General features: G+C 48.3%; 1 protein-coding gene across 3 annotated transcripts in view; it reads left to right on the forward strand.

The window, feature by feature from the left end:
- Positions 1-1551: 1551 nt before the first annotated feature.
- USP10 (ubiquitin specific peptidase 10) overlaps positions 1552-21289 on the forward strand; it is a 69572-nt gene continuing 49834 nt past the window's right edge. For 2 of the 3 annotated variants that reach the window (XM_042970312.1, XM_042970314.1), the window contains exon 1: positions 1552-1752. In XM_042970312.1, the coding sequence (XP_042826246.1) occupies positions 1567-1752 (186 nt within the window). In that variant the 5' untranslated portion in view covers positions 1552-1566. Of the gene's footprint in view, positions 1753-2026; positions 2142-21289 lie in introns of those variants that run through there. The other variant, XM_042970315.1, reaches the window with a different exon arrangement.

Genomic DNA, 21289 nt, shown 5'->3' on the forward strand with positions numbered 1-21289 from the left:
CAACTTAATCCCATCCTTTTTGTCACATGAGGTCACGTAGTCACAGAGTCCAGGAATTAGGACGTGGGTACTTTGGGGATGGGAGGGGGGCTGGCGTTATTTTGCCAACTGTACCCCTTTTGACAAAAGATTCACGGAAAGGTGAAGTAACCTGCTGAAGTTCACACAACCGGTGAGTTGGGGGAGTCAGGATTTTAATTCAGGCTTATCTTTAATTCAGACTCTGGGTTCCTCCAATGTCCCTAAACTCATTGCAAAGACCAGAGCCTGCTCAGCACTATAGGGCCCATGATGATTGTCGATATTTTCTCTTTACTATTTACTCCTTTGTATCGAGAAACCGTGTGTTAGTATCTCTACGAGTGATTTGAAGATTAGGATTAGGTCTTATTTATTATAATTTTTATTTTTTGTTCAAGCACCGTTCCAATAAAAATCAGACCTCAACCACCCCAAGACACCAGTGGGTTTTCACATGCCTTTGTCTTTATCCATGCGCATATATTATGTTTCTGGATAGCACGGATACAATATTATATTGCTTCCCCAGCTTTCTGTTATATAATTTTTCAAACGCACGGCAAAGTTGATGGTACCCCTTTGATCCGATTGCTAACATACGCCTCGCTTGCCTTCCATGTACAGTTGTGCGTCTTTATACGCCGTTTTTTGTTGAACCATTAAAAAATAACTCACAGGCATTATGACATCGACCCCTAAATTCTTCAGAGGCATATTCTAACAATAAGAACATTCTCTCACGTGAGCATAATATCATTAGTATGCCACGACCATTGCCAATAATTCACTGAACGCCTCTGTATCTCCGGGCCATACTCCAATTTTCTCTGTCAAAAGATATTCACCGGCTTAAAAAACACATCAGGATCCCATCAAGATTCACCCACTGTATTTGGTTATATTTTTAGCTCTTTCATTTTAGAGCAGTTTCCTCCCTCTCCCTGATCTATTTTTCATGGCATCCCATTTTTGAGAAGGCGAGGCCCTCGGTCTTGAAATGTAACCATGGATCATACTGTTGACCTCTGCTGCTTGGCACGAGATCTGGCAATAGCAAGCTCTCTCCGTGCACGTTCGTGGAACAAGCGAGACCAGGGATAAGGGTTGTGAATAAGAATCACAGACGCTACTTTTTTTCTTTTTTTTTTTTTTGCTTTTGAGAGTTGGCCAAGTTGTTCACACTCATCTAATAGGACCTTCCCAGAAATCCTGTGAGTTCAGAAATTGTAGGAGTCTCCTTTACAGGTGAGGAAAACAGGTTTAGAAAGTGAAGTAACAGATCTGAAATCACTCACCTAGAAAGGGAGGCCCAACCAGACGGTTAAGTGCGTGGCCTGGTAGGGGGCTCACTGTTTCTGGAATCCGTGCCCCCAAAGTCGATTTGTCTGCATGTGTGTACCGGGCAACACTGACTGAGCGCTCACCAGGTGCCAGGCCCCAATGCTAAGCGCTTTACGTGTGCGTTTCAGTCTTCGCCACTGCCTGGCAATAGGCGTGGCCCAGAGTGGGCGCTCAGGCAACGTTTGTGGGATGAACAGTGAATAAATGAATGAATGCACGGAACTGTTATCACCACGAGCAGGGGAGGCTCCTCCCGGGCCCTCGGCGCTCATTTGGGGGACCCCGGCCCAGGGAGACCTTGGGGTTCGGCGCCCGGGGCCGACCGCAGGTCGCGGCTCCGGGCTCCGGACGTCCCGAGTCACGCCCAGCACCCCGGAGGCCCGCCAGCAGGTGAGAGGCCCGGGCCGGCTGGGCGCTGTGGCATCATTACCCCCGTCCCCCGCCCTTTCTCCTTCCGGGACCGCGGCCGGGGCCCCCAGCGCGCGGCCCCCCCCCCCCCCCGCCCCCCCGGCCCGCACCGCGAAGGGGCGCGGGCTCGGAGTCCACCAGGCCCGCTCCCGCCGCGCACGCCCACCTGTCGGCCGCGCATGCGCACCAGGCGCCCGGCGCGCCCGGCCGCCCCGCGCCCCGCGGCGCGCGGCCAGTGCGCAGGCGCGGCGGCCGATGCGAGTGTGTATGTGCGGGCGAGAAGATGGCGGCGGCGGGGGAAGCAGCGTGAGGAGTCGGACGAGCGCCGAGGCTCATTGAAACGGGCCGCCATGGCCCTCCGCAACCCGCAGGTAGCTGCCGGCCCGCGCCCTGGGCGGGAGCGGCCCCGAGCCGCGGCGGGCGGCCCCGGGGCGGGCGGGCGCGCCCTGCCCGGAGCGAGCGTGTGGGAGTGGGGGAGGGCGCCGGGACACGCTGCCCCGGACTAGGCCCCGGCCTCCCGCCGCCGCCGCGCCCCGGCCGCCCGCCGCCGCCCCGCGCGGAGCCAGCAGGGGCCCGCCTTCGGGGAGCAGCGGGGAGGGGCGCCGAGCCGCCCGCGGGGGTCGCGAAGGGGTTAACCTCCGGGCAGACCGCGGGGGAGCCGGGGGTGCGGAGGTGGGGGGGGAGGGCGCCCTGGGCGCCCCGGGAGAGGCAGCCGGGGGGCTTCGAGAGGCCCCGGCGCGGCGGGGCTCTCCAGGCACTCGGGTCACCTCTGGGCGCGGAGCGGGACCCCAAGGCGTGGGGGTGCCCCGCTGCCCCCGTGTCCCCAAAGGTCGCTTCCTCAGTTTGATTGACCGCGGGGGGCTTGCTGGTTCTCTGGTTTGTGGACGCGAGTCACTGGGGAACAGCCTTCGGTTACTGTTGCAAAGGAAAGTGGAAATCAAGTCCCCAGGACCGTACTTTTTACTTCATCTGAGTGACATCTTTTGCATGAACCCATCTCAGCCTGGCTGACGCTGACGCGCCGTGTCACAGCGCCAGCCGAAGTTTAGGGACCATTTATAATGATCCCATAGTGGAGGGAAACAGTGAGACGCACCTTTTTCTCTTCTGGGGAGGTGTACGTGTAGAGTTGACCCCCCCCCCCCCAATTTTCGATGACTCTGGGTATTACAGTTGCTCCTGTGGTGTTATCTTTCAGGCTTGCTTTAGACCGCTGGTTTTTTGACATCTAATCCCTAGAAATTTCTGCACTTTATACCGTCCCAGTGTGCTTTGGTATTGAAATGTGGGAAAGTGAAACAAAGTAGCTACTGGGAAAACTGGTGGCCGGTAGATCGCCTCTGCGAACTGTTGGGTGTCTCTCCACCTTTGGAAATGAAGTCGATTTTAATAGCTGTTGAGATTAATGCCTATCCTGAAATTTAAAACGCGAAAACTTTTTTTTTTTTTTTTTCTTAAATGAGCTCTCACAGGAGGCTGGAATGTTGTCAAATTTTTGATACTTTAGTTTGCAGAAGTTTCTCCCTTTAACTTCTTGTTCACTTGTTCATCTACTTTGTGAGTATTTCCTGTGGTTCTTTGCAAAAAAAAGGGGGCTTAGCATTTGAGTAATTTTTTACAAATGTGTAATTGAAAGATTTTTGTTTTCTTAAGAGGTTTGATATTTGCCTTTTTCTCAACTTAAATACAAACATGAATAGCTCATTGTTAAAATTAGTATGAACAGGTACAAGATTCATTGTAAACTAACGTGTAATGTATTCATAGTGGTTTTGAAGTGAAGGCATGTTTCGCCATAATTCATTCTATTATTTTTTTTTCAAGATTTTATTTTTTTAAGTAATTTCTATGCTTAACTGTGGGGCTCAAACTCACACCCTTGAGATCAAGAGTTGCGTGCACTACAGGCACCCCTAAATAACTAGCCGTGACGATATATAAACAATTGTAATTTCATCTACATTCATTGTCCTAGTATTCACGTTTCAAACAATATTGCCTATATCCATTTTTAGAAAACCGCAGTGGCGAAAGTCAGTTGAACATAAATGTTATCAACTCTTTGAGGTTATTCTTTTAATACGTTTATTTTTAAGTATAATTTGAGTGCTTTTAAGTTCTAGCATGGAGAAGGTAGCAAAAGAATAGTTTGATTTCTCATAGTCTTTTTCAAAGAATAGTAATGAAAACAAGTAATGAAATAATGTGACAGGATTTGGTAATTGTATCCTGCTTGCATCAGGCTGAACTTTTTTTTTTTTTTTAAATTTTATTTATTTTGGAAGAGACAGAGCGAAAGCAGGAGTGAGAGCACGTGCACAAGCAGGGGAGGGCCAGACAAGAGAGGGGGAGAGAATCCCAGTCAGGCTGGTGCTGTCTGCACAGAGCCCGCCTTGGAGCTCAGTCCCACGAAACCGTGAGATCATGACCTGAGCCAAAATCAAGAGTCGGACGTTTAACCCACTGAGCCTCCCAGGCACCCCGGGCTGAGCATCTTAATAAATTTGTTTTATTAGACCTTCTGTCCTAAGAGCCCTGCAGAGACACTGGTCATTCACTCATTAATTCAACAGATACCGATCACTTACCATGTGTTAAGCATCATGAGATGCATGTTACTTGTGTACAATTGGGAATGACAACCACAAGTTAACAGTAAGGGTTTTATATTAAAATTGGGTTGTTGGGGCACCTGGGTGGCTCAGTCGGTTAAGTGTCGGACTTCGGCTCAGGTCATGATCTCGCAGTTTGTGGGCTCGAGTCCCACATTGTGCTCTCTGCTGTCAGCACAGAGCCCGCTTCTCGGATCCTCTGTCCCCCCTCTCCGCCCCTGTCCTGCTCATTCTGTCTCTCTCAAAATAAATAAATAAACTTGAAAAAATAAAATAAAATTGGATTGTTATGCTTACAATTTTGAAAATTTATATAGATTATATTCTATTTCCATATGATTGTTGAACCCTGTTCCCTGGATTGAGGTGAACCAGTGGAAAACTTGGAAACATTTCTAATGCCAACAGTTTTCAACATTTTAACAGATATAAAGAATGAACTTTGACAATGGAAGTGTAAGTACATCTCTTAATTTGTGAGTATTTGTTGTCTGATGAAATGATTTGGGGTAATTAGTGTGAACTGACCAGTCCTTCCTTAAACCAGGAATCGTTTGTGGGTTTGTGGTCGTTGTAGTGAAATCCCCCCTGGTAATGCCTTCTACACTTTATTTGGATATCACGTGGCTTCCTGTCCTGGTGCCCTGAAGCAGGCTCACTCGGGTCTTTGCGTTACCTGGCAGTGATGGGGCCCCACATTTTACATTATGGAATTTCTTGGATCCGCTTTACAGCATATGGCAGAGTGTCCCCGTGTGGTGGAATATCTATCTGTTTATAACTGACCGCTGTATTAGTATTTCTCAAAAGATACGTTTTTACTGGAACCTCGTAGTGAGGCAGCTGAAGCAAAGACAATTATTTGAAATACAGGATATTTGGAGATGCTGATTTTCCTTTGCACAGCGACAGCAGAAACTCAAACCTGTTCTGTGACCAGATAGGTTTCAAGTTGGTGAAATGACGGTCGCTTCAGTGACATACCGAGCGGCAGTGCAGACGAGGTGCGTCGGGCACTTGGGTCCGTCTTGGTGGGACCACAGTTTACCGAAATTTCAGTGAGCGCTAAGCCAACCTGCCTCGTTGTAAATTCCTCTCTAGAGCAAACGTTAGGACATGCATTCCAGCGCACTTTTATGTGGATAGTGCTCGACGTGGGAAAACTTACAGGAGGAAGGGGTTACAAAGTGTAGTGATCGTCTCATGCCAAACCTGTTGCACGTTTTCTCTGCCCGTGTATGATATTCAGGAACTTGGGAAAAGTTGTGTCATCTGTGTTTGAATTATCAGCCACATCAAGGCTAAGTTTTTGTTCGTTTTTGCGTTTGTACTGATCTGTCGTGTGAGTTTTTGCTGTTAATAGATCTGGTTTTTCAAGAGGATCATGAAAGGTGGTTGTCGAGGACACTTGTTACTTTGCTGCTCGCACACTGAGGTATGAGAAATTGTAGGAAGAGCTCGCTTTTGGATTTGTAATTAGGCGGCTGCATTTCTATTTACTGCTTCCCGAGCGAGAACCACTGGGCACAAAACAGATAAATCTGTTTGCAATGGAATTAATTGGCCTGGGGCCATTGGATTACTGTCGTTTGTCACTTTAGTGCCACTTCAGCAGTGTCGATGTTCGTTTCCAAAGACTTACATGTGCTTGGATTGCAGTTTGCCCGTTTGTTGAAGAGATCTCCCCGAAGGTCTTTTTGTGACCGTTTCTGTCACTGCAGCCTGGATTAAGAACTAGTGTGGGCAACATAAAGGTGGCCCGTGGGTTATGCTCATAGTATTTGTTTCAAGGATTAGACATTGTAGAATCTGTCGTAACCCTAGATGTGGCGTCTTCGAAATGTATGCTTTTTGCGAGCTGGCTGTTTCTGTCTGTTTGAAAGCTCCTCAGCCGTGACCCCATCCCAGCAGAAGACCTGAGAAGCCAGAAGCTCTGGGCCAGTAACTCCATTCTGCCCTCTGTCTTGACATGTGCGGTTCTCCTGTTGCCCTCTCCCGGAATCGAGAGAGGTGGAGGTGTGGTTTAGGGCCGGGAGAGTAAGGTGATGCAAAGGGGATTAGTGCCTATTACATTTTCCTACAGTTTCCTTTTCTGGCCTCCTGGAGATTTGTTAGATGACAGCGTGCGCTTAGCCTTCGCCCAGCGCCTGCCGCCAAGTGTCCACGCGCCGATGCCGTCTGCTCTTGCGACCCTCAGGCCCCTCCCTTGTGGGCTTTGTCTGTGGCTTTAGTGGTTGCCAGTCTTCAGATCAATTCTCAGTTTATGTTTTTGGTGTCGGCTGGTGGGACATCTAACTCTCCTTCTCACCACTGGTGCGTTACAAGTGGAGGCGCCTCCTGGTGGACAGTCTGGGCTCCCCGCTCTTGCACCTTGGGCGTTTGATTTTTACATCTAGTTGCCTCTTTCTTTCACCCTTACTTATCATATATGACAGTGGCAGATTTTGTTTTCCTTGTCCTTATTTTATGAGGAAGAAATTTTTTTCATCTCTGTGTACTGTATGCAAATTGCTGGCAGGGTGGGGAGTGCAGAGTGCCATGAACAGTGCACCCCCTGGAGCCGTCATTCTAAGAGGGGACCTGCTGGTTGTGCTGGAAGTGGTGGGGATGCCTTTTCAACCAGTGTCTCAATTGAGTTCTGCTCACTGTCCACAAACATAGTCGTTTACCATTACTGCGAGTACATGTCATAAATACTCATGTTGTAAAATGCATTAAGTAAAGCTAGACGTCTGTATACGTTATATTTGCAAGCCATGGCCCTTGTGACATAGGAACTGTTCAAGAACATTGCAGATGACTCCGTAGAACATTTTGAGTTGCCCTTTGGCCCGATGGGTTACAGTCTGCATGTAAACACGGTGATGCCCTTCCTTTGCTCTGGTTACAAGGGGTGCCTTTTAAATTTTATTGCATTTATTTAAATTTAGTTAGGACCAATTAACTTGTGAATGTATTTGGTATTCTAATAATTGTCAAGAGGATTTCTAGTGGTTTTTGGGGGGGCTTTCTTCCACTGTAGACATTTTATAACTAGCGGAGTGAAGCAGTGCCTCTGTCGAGAGACTTTCGTCTTGCGTCGTTAAAATGTGTGCACTCCCTGTTCTTTCTGAACGTCATAATCTTTTTCCTTTTGACAGGACCTGTTGAAGCTTTCGGGGAAATGGAAGAGACTTTGACAGTGAAATTTAATTCCAGAGTTTTTTTGAGATTCTTGCCCAGTGTTGTCAAATATGTCCCTTGATATTTTAAGTAGTAATTCCACTTAGATGGCTGTCAATATGTGTATATTTATTTGAGACCGGAAGTAGACCTTCTGGGTAGATCTGATAATTGGACGCGGAAGAACTTATTAATTACAAAACGTTAAAATTGCAGTGATCGGCACTTGAGTGTTGTGCAATGTGTAAGTGTCATGGTTTGTAAAGTGCATGGCTTGTTTGAGCCTTACAGCCATTCTGCAGTGTGTTGTCATCACCGTTTCACAGATGAAAAAGTGAGACCCACGCAGCGTGGGACTTGAGGTCATGTGGCTGCCACGTGCATCCCTGGGGGCTTGCCAGCGGGTCATTGGACTTCTGAATCCTCTGTTTTTTCTGCTTTGCCAAACTGCTTTCCTGCAAGAGACTGATAAAGGTGTAATGCTTCACATAGTGACCTTGCCGGAGCAGCTCCTAAGTGAAAGTTGATAGAATGGATGAATGAGTGAAATAAAAATGGAAATGATTCAAGACTGTGATCTTACTAAGAGTTGCTAGTATGTTACCAGTTGCTAAATTTTGTGTGGGGTGTGTCCTTATTGATTTTATTTTGAAACACACAGTACAGATGTGCTCTTTCTAAAACATGCCAACGACCCAGAAGTATTTAACGTGAAAAGTTGAAGTCATGCTCTTTCTCTCTGGCCTTTAATGCTCAGTTTGATATACGTCTTCCGCCCCTTTTCCCGTGGGGCGTTTCTGCGATTCTGTTGTTCATTGTACGTAATACAGTCTGCTCGAACCACATGGCCACTGAGCTGAACTTTTTGGAGCAAACCTTGTTTTTAAAATTTTTGAAGGCATCTATTCGAGCATAGTAAGTTTTCTTCGTTTTACCTGTTTTAGCCAGGGAACGGAGCAGATACTCTAGACGTTAAAGTATACTGAGAACTGTGGAAATGCTCTAGAGATTTCTGAGTAATAAAATGTCCAAAGACTTTTTTTTTTTTTTAAAGAAATGGCTTTTTGAAGAATTCAACCCCTTAGTTATAGCAGCCGTGCCATCCAGTTTTTATACGGTGAAAAGAGGTCTGACTCAAATTCGGATTCTTGTCTCTTGGTCCCCTCTTCACTAGAGAAGGTTATTGAGAGGATGAAGCTTTCCTTATCTGGAGACAGTGGTCAGTCATCAGCCTGAGTGAATAGTGGGGGCGCCGGTAATTAACTTGGATTTTCCTGCCTTCTCCAGAAATCGGGTTTTCTCCTCCTCCCCCCTTGTTTTATAATCAACGTGCTACAATGGCAGAAGATGAAGCACCGTCCCCTTGCCCACCTCGGGTCCCTCTCCCCGGAGACGACGGCATTCCACCACTTCTGACTCTAATGAAACGCGAGATCAGGTCTTCCAAGGGTAGCCTTCTGCTTCAGTTGGAATTAATTTGTAGGCTATCAGACACTTTTATTCAGAACCACATATAAAGGACTTTGTATCTTTTGTGATTGTTCAAAGCAAAATTTTTGGCGCCTGGGCATTAGGAACGTAGAGCCGAAGAGCGAGTTGCTGTGCTTTAGAAGTTCACGGAGTGGGAGGGGGGAGAGAAACAGGCTCATTGGCGAACCCTGATTTGCGGTGGTAGTTCCTGCAACAGAAGCGTGAAGAACATTGCCAAGAACTTCCGTTCGTTCACTCAGCAAGTAGTTATTGAGTGGCTACTGTGTACCAGGCACTGAGGATGGGGTGATGGGCAAAAGCGGGCATTGTCCCTCCTACCAGGGAGCTTACTGTCTGGTGAGGGAGACGGTCGCTGGTCAGATAATCACAGCAATGGCTGTGTCGTTCCAGACTGCGAAGTGTGTCCCGGAGGAAGGGAGCGCAGTGTGTTGGTGTGGCCCGGGAGGGTCGGGGAAGAGTTTCCCTGGAAGGGGTGCCTCAGCTGAGATGCACAGCTGGGGACCGTGCAAGCGCGGGTGTACCCGCCCCGTGGCTGGAGCGAGTCGAGGGCAGTTAAGAGGACTCGGAGAAAGCCCACGTAGGTGTAGAGCTCCGTGCCGGAGAGGAGAGGCCTCCGGGGGTCTGCCCAACCTTGTAGGGTGTCCTGAATGTTAACGTCTTTACGCTGAGAAAAATGTGGAAGGAGGGGGCCGTGCGGCGTTTGGCCGTGGAAGCATGTGATCGAGTTGCCTCGTGGGCTCACGCTGTGACCGCCCTGTGCGGGGTAGACGCGTCGTAACGAGATCACGGGGCCCACGAGGTGAGGCCGGAGGGATCTTGGATTCTTGTTCAGGGAGAGTGCAGGGTAGAGCAGCGGCGTGATTTAGAAGGTATTTAGGTGTAAGATGCATTGAACGGGAAGAGAGCGAGGCTGAGCGTCAGGGGAGGCTGGGAGGATGTCTCTTCGGAAAAGGTGACATTTGGGCAGAGGAGCACGAGGACAGGGGCATCTGGGAGACGGCGGGCGGAGGAGCAGAGCCCCAAAACCTGAGGCACGTGTGGGGACCCGGAAGAGGTTTGTGGCTGCAGTGCTGTGTGGGGGGAACGGGTGGGGCCGGAGTCAGAGGCGAGGTGAGGGACCCTGAGAGAGGCCAAGCCACAGACGCCGTGGGTCTTGTGAGCAGGTGCGGGTCTGTGAGAACCCACGGGATTTCGGAACAAAACCGCGGGTTTTAGTAAGTGGTGGCACCGCTCTGTGCCAGCCTTGCCCGTGGCGACCGCCTCGGGGGGCCAGGTGTTTGACTTCCCGGCTGTCAGAGGTGTCCCTCTTCCGGCTGTCGCCCAGATCCGGGAGCGTACTCTGTGCTCACGTCAGCACCCCGAGCATCTTGACCCCCAGAACTTGGAGGGGGAAAAGCAGGGCATTCTTTTGGGGACATCTGAGGCGGATTAATGCAAGGCGAATAGCTTTTGGGTGTCCTCAGTGATGATTGGATGGAGTGTTAGGAAGGCCATGTGGGGACATTATTCCCTTTAGTTTTGGGAGGGCACCTTAAAAACAAACATTTGTTTCTTCATTATGGTCTTAGGAAATAAAATGTAAGAAGAACATGTCCCTCATAATATCCCATGACCCGGAGGTGACTTCTGAGGTTAATACTTTGAAATGCTTTTCTTCAGTCCTTTTTTTTTTTAAATGTTTTTATTCTTGAGAAGGAGCGTGCGCGTGCGAGTGGGGAGGGGCAGAGAAAGGACAGAGGTTCCCAAGGTGGCTCCGTGCTGACATCAGCGAGTCTGACTCTCACCGACTGTGAGGTCATGACCGGAGCTGAAGTTGGACACTCAACCGACTGAGCTGCCCAGGTGCCCCTCTTCAGTCTTTTTTATAGGAGATTTTAGAAATTTGGAATCATTTTATATGATAGTATTTTTTTCTTTCGTGTTAACATTTACTTATATTTGAGAGAGAGAGAGACAGAGTGTGGGCAAAGGAGGGGCAGAGACAGGGAGTCACAGAATCCGAAGCAGGCTCCAGGCTCCGAGCTGTCAGCCCAGAGCCCGACGCGGGGCTCGAACTCACGAACCCCGAGATAATGACCCGAGCAGAAGTCGGATGCCTAACTGAGCCACCCAGGCGCCCCTATAGGATAGTATTTCTTAGGTTGGGACCCTTGGTCCTAGTCTTCTGTCAGAATCACCTGATGGCCATCCAGACCTACTTGCTGGGGCTCCTTGTGGGCAGGCCTCTAAATCTGGGTTTAGGACAGCTCCCCCCAGGGTATCGCAGCAGCTCGGCTCAGGTTTCAGAGCCTCCACATGGCTTTGTTTCCAGTTTGTTTCACGTAACCCATCGAGCACGTTGCCATGAATAGGATTAGCTAAATCATATTTTGGATAAAATAATTTATCCAGTCTAGGTTGAGTGTGAACAACAACCAAAATACATGTATGTACCACTGTGAGAGGTGATAAGATCTAATTTTAGCACTGAGTAGAATGGATTGTGGGGACAGAACCAGCACGAGACGCCTGAAAATTTTGCCACTTTGAAGATCTGTCCCATTGGGTCTTCAGAATGAGATTCCTGATTCGTTCCTTTTCAGCATTTATCCAGCTCTTGCTGTGTGCCAGGACCTGGATGGGGTGTGTTAGTTGCAAAACACAGTTACAGAGAAGTAATCTGAGTACAAATACACTCTCCAAAGCCATAGAGGCACACCGCTGCTGACCCCTGTGCTCTGCATTGTGGATGGGATGTAGGGGACGGGGTGGAAGCGGCCCAGACTCCACCACGGCTCATTTCAGCCGTGACCATCTGATGTCCCAGTGAATTGGGATGAACTTTCTCATTTGTTCTCAGGTCTGGTCGTAGTCAAATTTTGTCTGAGGCTGTGTGTACAGCATTAAGCCAGTCTGCCATCAGAAATTCTTGCCATCTTTTTTGCTGCCGGTCATGGATTTGTCCGTTGAGGAAATTCTTGCCTCCATTTTTCCACAGACGTGCGAGCATAATTACTGCTCCTTCCCTCTCCTTATCGAACTCCTGCCTTTTACGTGCCACGGCTATGTGGTATGAGTTGAGGGTCAGGAACGTACATTTACTTTTCTGGGACTAGAGGTAAGTGAGAAGGAGATAAGAGGTAGGAGATAGCTTTTATATTTATATACACACACACACACACACATATATATATATGTATATATATGTGTATATATGTATATGTATACATATATGTATATATATGTGTGTGTGTGTGTGTGTGTGTATATATATAATTCGCAGTAGTCTCTGCAGTAGTTTTGGCTGGAAGCTTAGCTGACTCCACACGGTGACACTGTAGCAATATCGTAGCATTGACTAGTTTTGGAAACAATTACCACAGCTGAGTTTGGAGTTTGCCTCTTAGCCTCTGGCACAAGTTGAACAGATGGACTTCTTTTCTTTTTAAGGTGGACAGAAAGTAAAGTACACTATCATTTTGTTTCTTGGACGTTGATTTCTTTTTGGGTGGGAACATAGGGTTGAGTTAGCTTCGTCAGTCCTTCAGTTTCCTATGAAAAAGGAAAGGGCTGCCTTGCATGCAGTGTGCCTGGTGAGCTTTGAGGCCCCCGTGGACTTTGGTTCTGTAGATGCCCTGTCTTTCCCCCGAGGGTCAGTCAGCTGTTCGTGGAGGCCTGTAGCCTTCCGGGCCCCGTGTGGGCCCCGTGCCCAGACGGGGCCCTGCCTGGCAGAGGAGAACAGCACAGGTCGGTTGTCTAACTCGAGCTCTCTCAGGTGCTCTGAAGTAAGAGTAAGGATCCCGGGAGTGACCTGGTGGCACAGGAAGGCCTTTTTGAGGTCTGGTTCTCCTCCAGCACCTCCACTGCCAGTACGGGGTCTTGCCTTTGTGGTGTGTGCAGTGGGTAAGTTACTTGACAGAGGGGCCACTTGGAGGAAATGACCGGTACGTTCAGTACATTCAAGACTGCGTATGGGTTTGTTGTGGGGGTCTCTCGTTCTGGGCATGAAGATTAGCACTGCAGCGTGCAGAACGGCGAGGGACAAATTCGTCCTTGGTGGAAATACCTTTTAGTGCCAGTCCTGAATAGAAGGATGGGCTGCTCATGAAGTGTTCTGATCGGTTGTAATTTTTGCATTAAGAATGAGTGGGCGGGGTGCCTGGCTGGCTCCATCAGTGAACACGTGACTCTTGGTCTTGGGGTGTGAGTTCAAGCCCCTCGTTGGGTGTAGACTTTGCTTAAAAAAAAAAAAAAATATGCACAGGCGACCTGAGCTTCTTTTAAGGGTCTTCATGGCTTTCTTTATCTCTGTTGTGTAGTTCCTTGAATCCAGGCGACTGATCTGTATATCAGATCATAAGGTATTTTGTTTAATTCTCTGGGTTGTTTCTCAGTAAATGTAGTCCTGAGATAGATCAAAAGGCAGTTACTGATGCAAATACAGTGCTTTTGGCACAGCTTTCCCATGCCCTGTTCGTAGGCTGTGGCAGTGATCCTCTGATCCCGTCAGAGCCAGTGCCGTTAACTCTCCCAATTCGAGAGCCACAGAGCCAACAGCTTCCCAGGTGGAGAGCCTAACTGTATGTCAGAGCTGAGCATAAGTTTCATGAGGGCAGAGATTTGTTTGTTTTGTTCATTGATACATCTCCAGGGCTTAGAACATGATCAGTGCTCAGTGAGTATATATTGATGTACAAATTAATGAGAGATGTAGCCCAGTCCACATGTTGAGGAAGTTCACAGTTGCATGTAAGATAGAGGCTAATCAGCTGTTACAATCAAGAGTGTGTAACTCAGCAGGTTTTTCGGGAAAATAGTTGGTAAAGCTGAGACTCTGGAACTGTGTTCTATGATGTGAGAAGTCATCCAGGCCAGAGAAGGCCCCGGATGCGAGAGGCCCAGCATGCACAGCAGCGTGCACCGAGAGAGCTGCCGTGCTGGGCTGTGGGGAGCCTTGGCCCGTGAGTCTGGGAAGGTAGATGAGTGCCAGGCGCTGAGCTCTTACGTGCTCTGCTGGGGCTTTTTGTCCTGAACGGTTGTGATAGGCTGCTCCTGGGGACCAAAATCAGATTCCCATTTTGGAGAAAGTGCCGTGGTGGCCACATGTGGTTTGGAGGCTGAGCCTGGAGGCAGGAAGGGGCAGTTGGGTGCTCCCATGACCAGCTGAGCAGCACAAAAGGCCCTGGGGGCCGAATAAGGCTTTGGGTGACCAGTTGAAATGGGATGCAGAGGGAACCAGGCAGCTTTGTTGCAACATATGTAATAATAATAATGCACTTTCTTCTTTAATGAAATAGGATTATACTATATGTTGTTGAGTGAAGGTTTTTTTTTTCTCCCCCACTTGTGAGTATTCTCCATTATTAAACTTTTTCCTCAATGTTATTTTTAAGTACTGTGGTGTATTCACAAATTATATTTTACACATACTAAAAACAGTGATGGGCATTTTTTGGATACATTTTTTAGCTGTGTCTGGTTGTGAATTCCCTTATTTCCCAGAACTAATTAAAGCATTAAAGTAAACTGAAAGTTACATTTAATTCATTGGTTATTTGGGGGGTAGAGGAGAAGATATATTTTGCTAAGTAATATTAAGTAATTAGTGGGAATTTAAAACATGAAGGGCTTTTTTTTCAAAATTTTATTTTTAAGTGATCTCTACACCCAACATGGGGCTCAAACTCACGACCCTGAGATCAAGAATGTCATGCTGTAGTGACTGCGCCAGCCAGGTGCCCTGAAAATAAGAAGTTTTTTATTATATTTTTATTTTTATGAGAGAGAGAGACAGAGAACACGCGTGTGCGAGCAGGGGGAGAGGGGCAGAGGGAGAGAGAGAGAGAATCCCAAGCAGCCTTCGCACTCTGCGTGGAGCCCAGTGTGGGGCTCTATTCCATGATCACAACCTGAGCTGAAATCCGGAGTTGGACACTCTGTTGACTGAACCACCTGGGCGCCCCAAACGTGAAGTTTTTTCATGTTTGGATTTTTAAACTTTGTACCAGTTTGATCAGAGGCCAGGTCTATGTGTGAACTACTTGGGAAAGATTGAGAAAGATCTTTTCATAAAGTATTTGTCAATCAGCTGATTAATGTTTGGTGAAGGCCAACTATTTTAGCTGTTGCTACAGATGTTCAGGAAGATAACTGGCGTTCTTACCCTGTGGGAAACTGCCAGGCACGTCCTGAGCCGTGTACTTACGTGCTCAGTGCTTGGGAGGTGCACGTGCGAGGCTCTGCGGCAGTAATTCAGAGGGTGAGGGAAGGGAGGGATGAACAGCCTTGACAGTGAAATAGGATTTTGGCAAATGGGGAGGCAGGCGGAGGGCATCCTGTGGGCAGACAGTAGGGCCTGCGTTTCTGAGCAACCTGATTTTGGCTTTTGGAGTGACCTTACTTTCTCTGAGTCCCTTGGTTGCTGCCACTGAACTTGGAACAAGCCTTTTTATGTCCTTTATTGTGCGCTTCATTCCTGTCTTAGGTAGGATGCTTTTGAGAACAAGTCAAAGAAAGGCCAGTTCTAATTGGCTTACAGCATAAACTAGAGATTTATTGGCTCACGGAACCAGAAATCCCAGAGGTAGGTCACGCTTCAAGGTTGGTTGATTAATCAATTCAGTGATATCTTTGAGGACCTGGTTTCTTTTCACTTCTGTTGTGTCAGCATTTTCCTAAGACTAGTTTTCCTCCGAATGAGAAAATAGTCGCAGCGGTTGTAGGCTTCCTGTGTATGTCCAGCCTATTCCACATCAACCAGAACACGAGAGTGGACGTGTGATCCAGAATTCTTGGCTGTGTCTTGGGGTTTGTGCCTTCTGGGTCACCCTTGAACCGGGTGCTGTGGGCAGGGAGGGTGGGTGGCATGCCAGGTCGGGCTCCCATCTAGAGCTGGGAGTGGGTGTGTATCAGCCTTCTGGACTGGGTGACCACTAAGCGGCAGGGGAGGAGGACAATGGACATTTGGAGGATGGCTGCAGAGTCCGTTACAGTCCCATCCGGGAGCACCACTCCTTCCTCCTCTCCTGTTCCAGGTCTGTCACTTCCTCCGTGTGTGCATTCTTCAGGGAGTGGACTGTGTTCTCGGGGGTCTACTCCCCCCAAATAACAGTTAGAAATCCCTGTCTTTAAGAAAGAATGTAATGATAAAGTGACATCTGTGTATCAATTATTTTTAATGTTCCCTTTCGAGAGAGAGACAGAGTACAAGTGGGGGAGGGGCAGAGAGAGAGGGAGACACAGAATCGGAAACAGGCTCCAGGCTCCGAGCTGGAAGCACAGAGCCCGATGCGGGGCTCGAACCCACGAACCGTGAGATCATGCCCTGAGCCGAAGTCAGATGCTCGACCGACTGAACCCCCCAGGTGCCCCATAATCTTATTATTGAGGTGCGGTGTATGTTCAGAAAGGTGCTACTCCTGCCTTTGATTCATGGAGATCCTGTTCTCTGGGTCTCAGTCGTGGGATGTCGATAGGGGTCAGTTAATCAGAATACTTCTTTCTCTTCATGTAGTTGCCCTTGTTCTTGCCAGATAAAGCTTTCTGAACATTTTGATACTTTGTTGAGTTGTCCCAGAAATTTGGGATGGAAAGGTACATAATTTAAGATAATCTTCAAGGTTTCTCTTCTGGGAGGTTGGCAGAACCATGAAGTCTGCCGTTGGCGTTCGTGTAGGAGCTGGTTTTGAGAAAATAACGGGCCTTTGGCATTGAAGGCGAAACCAGAGCTTGGAAGTAGAAACCAGAGCTTGAAAGAAGGGCCGGCAGCCCGGGAAGTGGGCCTGGAGCTTGACCGAGCGGCCGGGAGAGGATGGGAGTCGGGGCTTCACCAGCACGGTTCGAGGCGGGGAACAGAGCTGCCTGCGGGACGGGGACAGGTGTGGATAGGCGGGGGGTGGGAGGAGGGTTGGCCGGAGCCGAGTCCGGACCTGCAGGGGGCGGGAGCCACCCACGGAAAGAGTGTGTGTGTGAGAGAGAGCTCCCAGTGTTGACACATCGGTGCGTGATGGAGAGACAGACTAGCTGGAGGGTGTGAAAGGGTGCTGGATGGGAGGTCGTTTCTGAAAAAGCAGAGTGTTGCAGGTGAGTGTTAGATTTCAGTTAAGAGCAAATGGGAAATGAGCTCAGTTATAAAAGAATGGTCTTTGTGGAAAAGACGGGTCGAAAAGTTACCTGGGAATGGAATTTTTTTATCAAATTGTTTCCAGTTAACTTGCATGACAGTTTCTCTTCTGATTGACATTTAGCTTCGTGGTTTGCCGGTAAGTTGTTAGTGATCAGTAAACCCTTGAAAGCACTTAAGAGTTCCCGTTTTAAAAACAGATGCTCTGCGTGTTGTTGGTCAAGCAGAGGGTCCTTTCACAAAGTGATCACTTCAGCTGGTTTCCTGGTTGCTTCTGTCTGGTTTGGGGGCATAACTGAGTGGCGAGGTAGCTGTGCTCGCCTGGCCTTCCCTCGTGCTGTCTTAGTTTCCCGACTCCTCGGCTGCCTGGAGTGGCCGTGGGAGCGCCCTCCACGCCGGTCCAGAACCCTAACTGCACGTCACGAGGACACAAAGCGTTTAGCATGTTGAGTGAAGCCTGGGCTCCCTGCTTGCCCCCACTGAACCCTGGAGTTTTGCAGGGAAGGCCCGAGGGTCCTCAGACGATTCTAGGGGTAGCTTGGGGCTGAGAACCACTTCCGCAGGCCTTTGTCCTGCACAGCTGACCCCGCTCCCCTGCCAGGTGAGCCCCACCAGTGGTTGGTGTTCTGCACGGAAAACAGCATTGTGAGCCAGTTGGGTGAAATACTTTTCCAGGAGATTCAAGTTTCGAGCTGCACATCTTTAGGGCAGACTTCGCGAAGTCTCAGGTTTTGTTTTTTTCTAATAAAAGATTTTTAATCATAACAGCCAACTTACAAACGTAATTCAGGAATGGAGCGCAATCTGTTATTTTGGCTGGTAAAGGAAGCTGTTTCTGCATAGTTGCGGTCTTTGTTTTCGGCAGATCATTAGGTGAAAGTGAAGCCGAAAAAGCGAGCAGCGGACTGCTTCCTCAGTGGGCTCGGCCCGGCCTTAGCTGTCAGCACCCGGTTTTGCTTTCTCTTGTTTTCAGCAGATCGTAATTTTGCAGCTTTTACTGCTTGGACCGACTCTTCTAAGTAACTTTGGTTTTCATTAACAAGCAGAGCGACTCCTGAAGGGGAGCGTTCTCAACTTGCTCCCTGTGGGTGTGTGGGCTGCGGGGTGTAAGTTAGGCAGCTCTGGATCTTGCAAGGTATTTAGGAAACCATTGGCAGTGGGCAGCAGATTAGAAGAAAATTGTTTATGTAGTCACACTGCTTTTTTCCAAATGTGTTTTGACTTAAAGTTCTGGTTTAGTGATGCACGCTCCTTTTTGGCAGGTGGCCTTCGGTAGCTGAGCCTCTGTTGGTTTGGTTCCAGCATGTTCCATTAAGTGAAAAACCCTGTAGAACAGATGCGTGTGCAAGTTTCTGCCCGTGTAGCACTCTGTTTAATGAAACACCCAAGGTCTGATTCAGTGTTACTGGCAGCAACTGCCTGTGTGTGGCGTGGGGTTTGAGTAGGCGGTTGGGGGATCTAGGCAGTTAGAAAGGCCGTGCCGGGCTGGAACAGTCTCTGGTCTAGTGCTTGGGCAACTCCGGGAGTGGGCACCCTTATGGCGACACCAGGCAGCAGGTTACAGGTGTCATGCCCAGGATCGTAGGTGGTGCTGGGCACTACTGGTAAGAGTCTTGGGACCCAGGAACACGAAATCTTAAAGCACGTCTCAGCGTGTGGATGTTAGCAGAGTATTTAAGAATCTGCTTAATGTAAGTGAAGGATTACTACTGTGGTCCTTGGTCTTCAAGAGCTGCTTTTACTTATTTGATTCTGGTTTAGTGTTTTAAAAGTTTATTTTGAGAGAGAGAGGGAAAGAGAGAGCACGCACGAGCAAGAGGTGGGGGCAGAGAGAGAGGATCCCAAGCAGGGTAGAGCCCAGTGCAGGGCTTGAACTCACGAACTGTGAGACCATGACCCGAGCCGAAATCAGGAGTCAGACGCTCAAGCGACTGAGCCCCCCCAGGCGCTCCAAGAGTTGCTTCTGCAGTGCAGCTGCCTCATCCACCTCATTTGTAGACGGGCGTTGGTTAATTCTGCACCAATTTTAAAACATTAACCATTTTGGGGTGTAATTTCATAGAATACATGTACCGATTTTAAATTTTCAGATTGAGGTCTGACACGTCTATGCCAGGGTAACTGTTACCACAGTCCATCTGTTGTCCAAAAAGTTCCCTCATGCCCCTTTGCCATGAGTGTCTGCCCCGCAGTGGGTGACTGCTGGTGTGCTTTCTGTCACTCTGGGCATATCCCCTTTTGTAGGATTTTGTTCCTGTGGAATTTCACGGAGTGTGCTCCTCTCTCTGGCTTCTTGCGTTCTACACAGCACTTTCAGATTCATCCGTACTGTGGGTAAGAGTCCGCCCCTTTTCAGTGCTGAGTAGTATTTCATTATGGAAGTAACACAGTTCCTCTCTTTACCTCTTTTTTTTTTTAACGTAATTATTTATTTATTTTGAGAGAGAGAGTGAGCGAGCAGGGGAAGGGCAGAGAGAGGGGGAGAGAAAGAACCCCCAGCAGGCTCGCCGCTCAGCTCAGGGTGGAGCCCGATGTGGGGCTCCATCCCACGACCCTGGGATCATGACCTGAGCTGAGATCAAGAGTCGGACGCTTAACCGACTGAGCCCCCCAGGCACCCCTCTCTCTTCACCTCTTGGTGCACGGTTTTGTTCCAGTGTTTGTTAGGAACGAAGCTAGGGTATGCGCTTATGTGCAAGTCTTTGGTGGACGTAGATTTTCACTTTTGTGAGTAAAATACCTAGAAGTGGAATTGTGGGGTCATGTGGTCAGCGGTGTGTTTTGTTTTATAGAAAACGGCCAGCCTCTCCAAAGTAGCTGTGTCATTTTCTGTCTCCACCAGCAACCGTGAGGATCCCCCTTCTTCCGGAGCCTCACCAGCACTTGGTATTCTCAGTTGTGTTAACTTTCTCGTGCATCAGTTTAAAAGGAAAGAATTTTTTATGCACAAGAACATGAGTCGTATTTATGACAGAGAAGTGGGTCTGACTGCAAATAGGTGGTTCTTAGTAAAATATGTTTAAAAAAAAAAAGTTTAAGCCAAAAATAGAGGGGGACAGTAAAGACTAGGAGAGTGCCCTCTCCACACTGGACACAGGTGACTTTCTTGGTAGGCAAGGATAGTAGGGGGGTGGTAGGGAATGAAAATGGATTTTTAAAAGGTTGACCTGCCCCCATACTTTCTAATCACACTCATGGTTTTTTCTACCCCCCTTTTTCCCTTCTAGATTTAAAATGTGAAAGTCGATTTTTCTTTAGTTTGGGAGACCATGTGGTAATTGTGAATGATTTTCCTCTAGGCCAAAACAAGTACGCTCCTAATAAGTTTTCTGTAAAGCTTAATTCGGATTGTCTTGATTATGTTTAACTATATATTTAAAAATGAAAGGTTATATCTTGGTTATATTTAAAGATTATGTTTATTTAGCTTTTAACGTTTATTTATTTTGAAAGAGAGAGGGCGAGTGAGCTGGCGAGGGGCAGAGATAGAGGGGGAGAGAGAATCCCAAGCAGGCTCCTTGCTGACAGTGCAGGGGGCCCAACGTGGGACTTGATCCCACGAACTGTGAGATCATGACCTGAGCTGAAACCAAGAGTCTGCTCAACTGACTAAACCACCTAGGTATCCCTCAAGATTACATTTAAAGTGTGTGTGTGTGTGTGTGTGTGTGTGTGTGTGTGTGTGTGTGTATTTCTTTTGTATGTGTGTGGGGGGATCCCAAGCAGGCTCTGTGCTGTCAGTGCAGAGCCTGATATGGGGCTTGAACCCAGAAACCATGAGATCATGACCTGAGCTGAAATCGAAAGTTGGATGCTCAACCGCCTGAGTCACCCAGACGCCGCCCCCCTAAAGATTATATTTAAACGTGAAAATTGTGCTTCTGGCTGGAACATCTCTTGTGATCTTAAGAACCGAAGAATAAAAACCAGTCAGAGCAAACGGGGTGATTTGGTGGCACTGACATGTGGGAAGTTTCCTGTTGTTGTGGAGGTTGGAGAGGCTGTCATTCCTTATCCCAAGAACTTATAATTGGGGTGGGAGAGTGGGGATCTCTTCTTCCTCTTCTTGAAATGATTTGTTCAGCAAAGCTTTTTTGAGCACCTACTGTATGCCAAGTACTGCATTGACTGCCGGCAATATGAAGATGAGTTT

Source organism: Panthera tigris, chromosome E2 (genome assembly GCF_018350195.1).
Source record: "Panthera tigris isolate Pti1 chromosome E2, P.tigris_Pti1_mat1.1, whole genome shotgun sequence".
Lineage (NCBI taxonomy): Eukaryota > Metazoa > Chordata > Mammalia > Carnivora > Felidae > Panthera > Panthera tigris.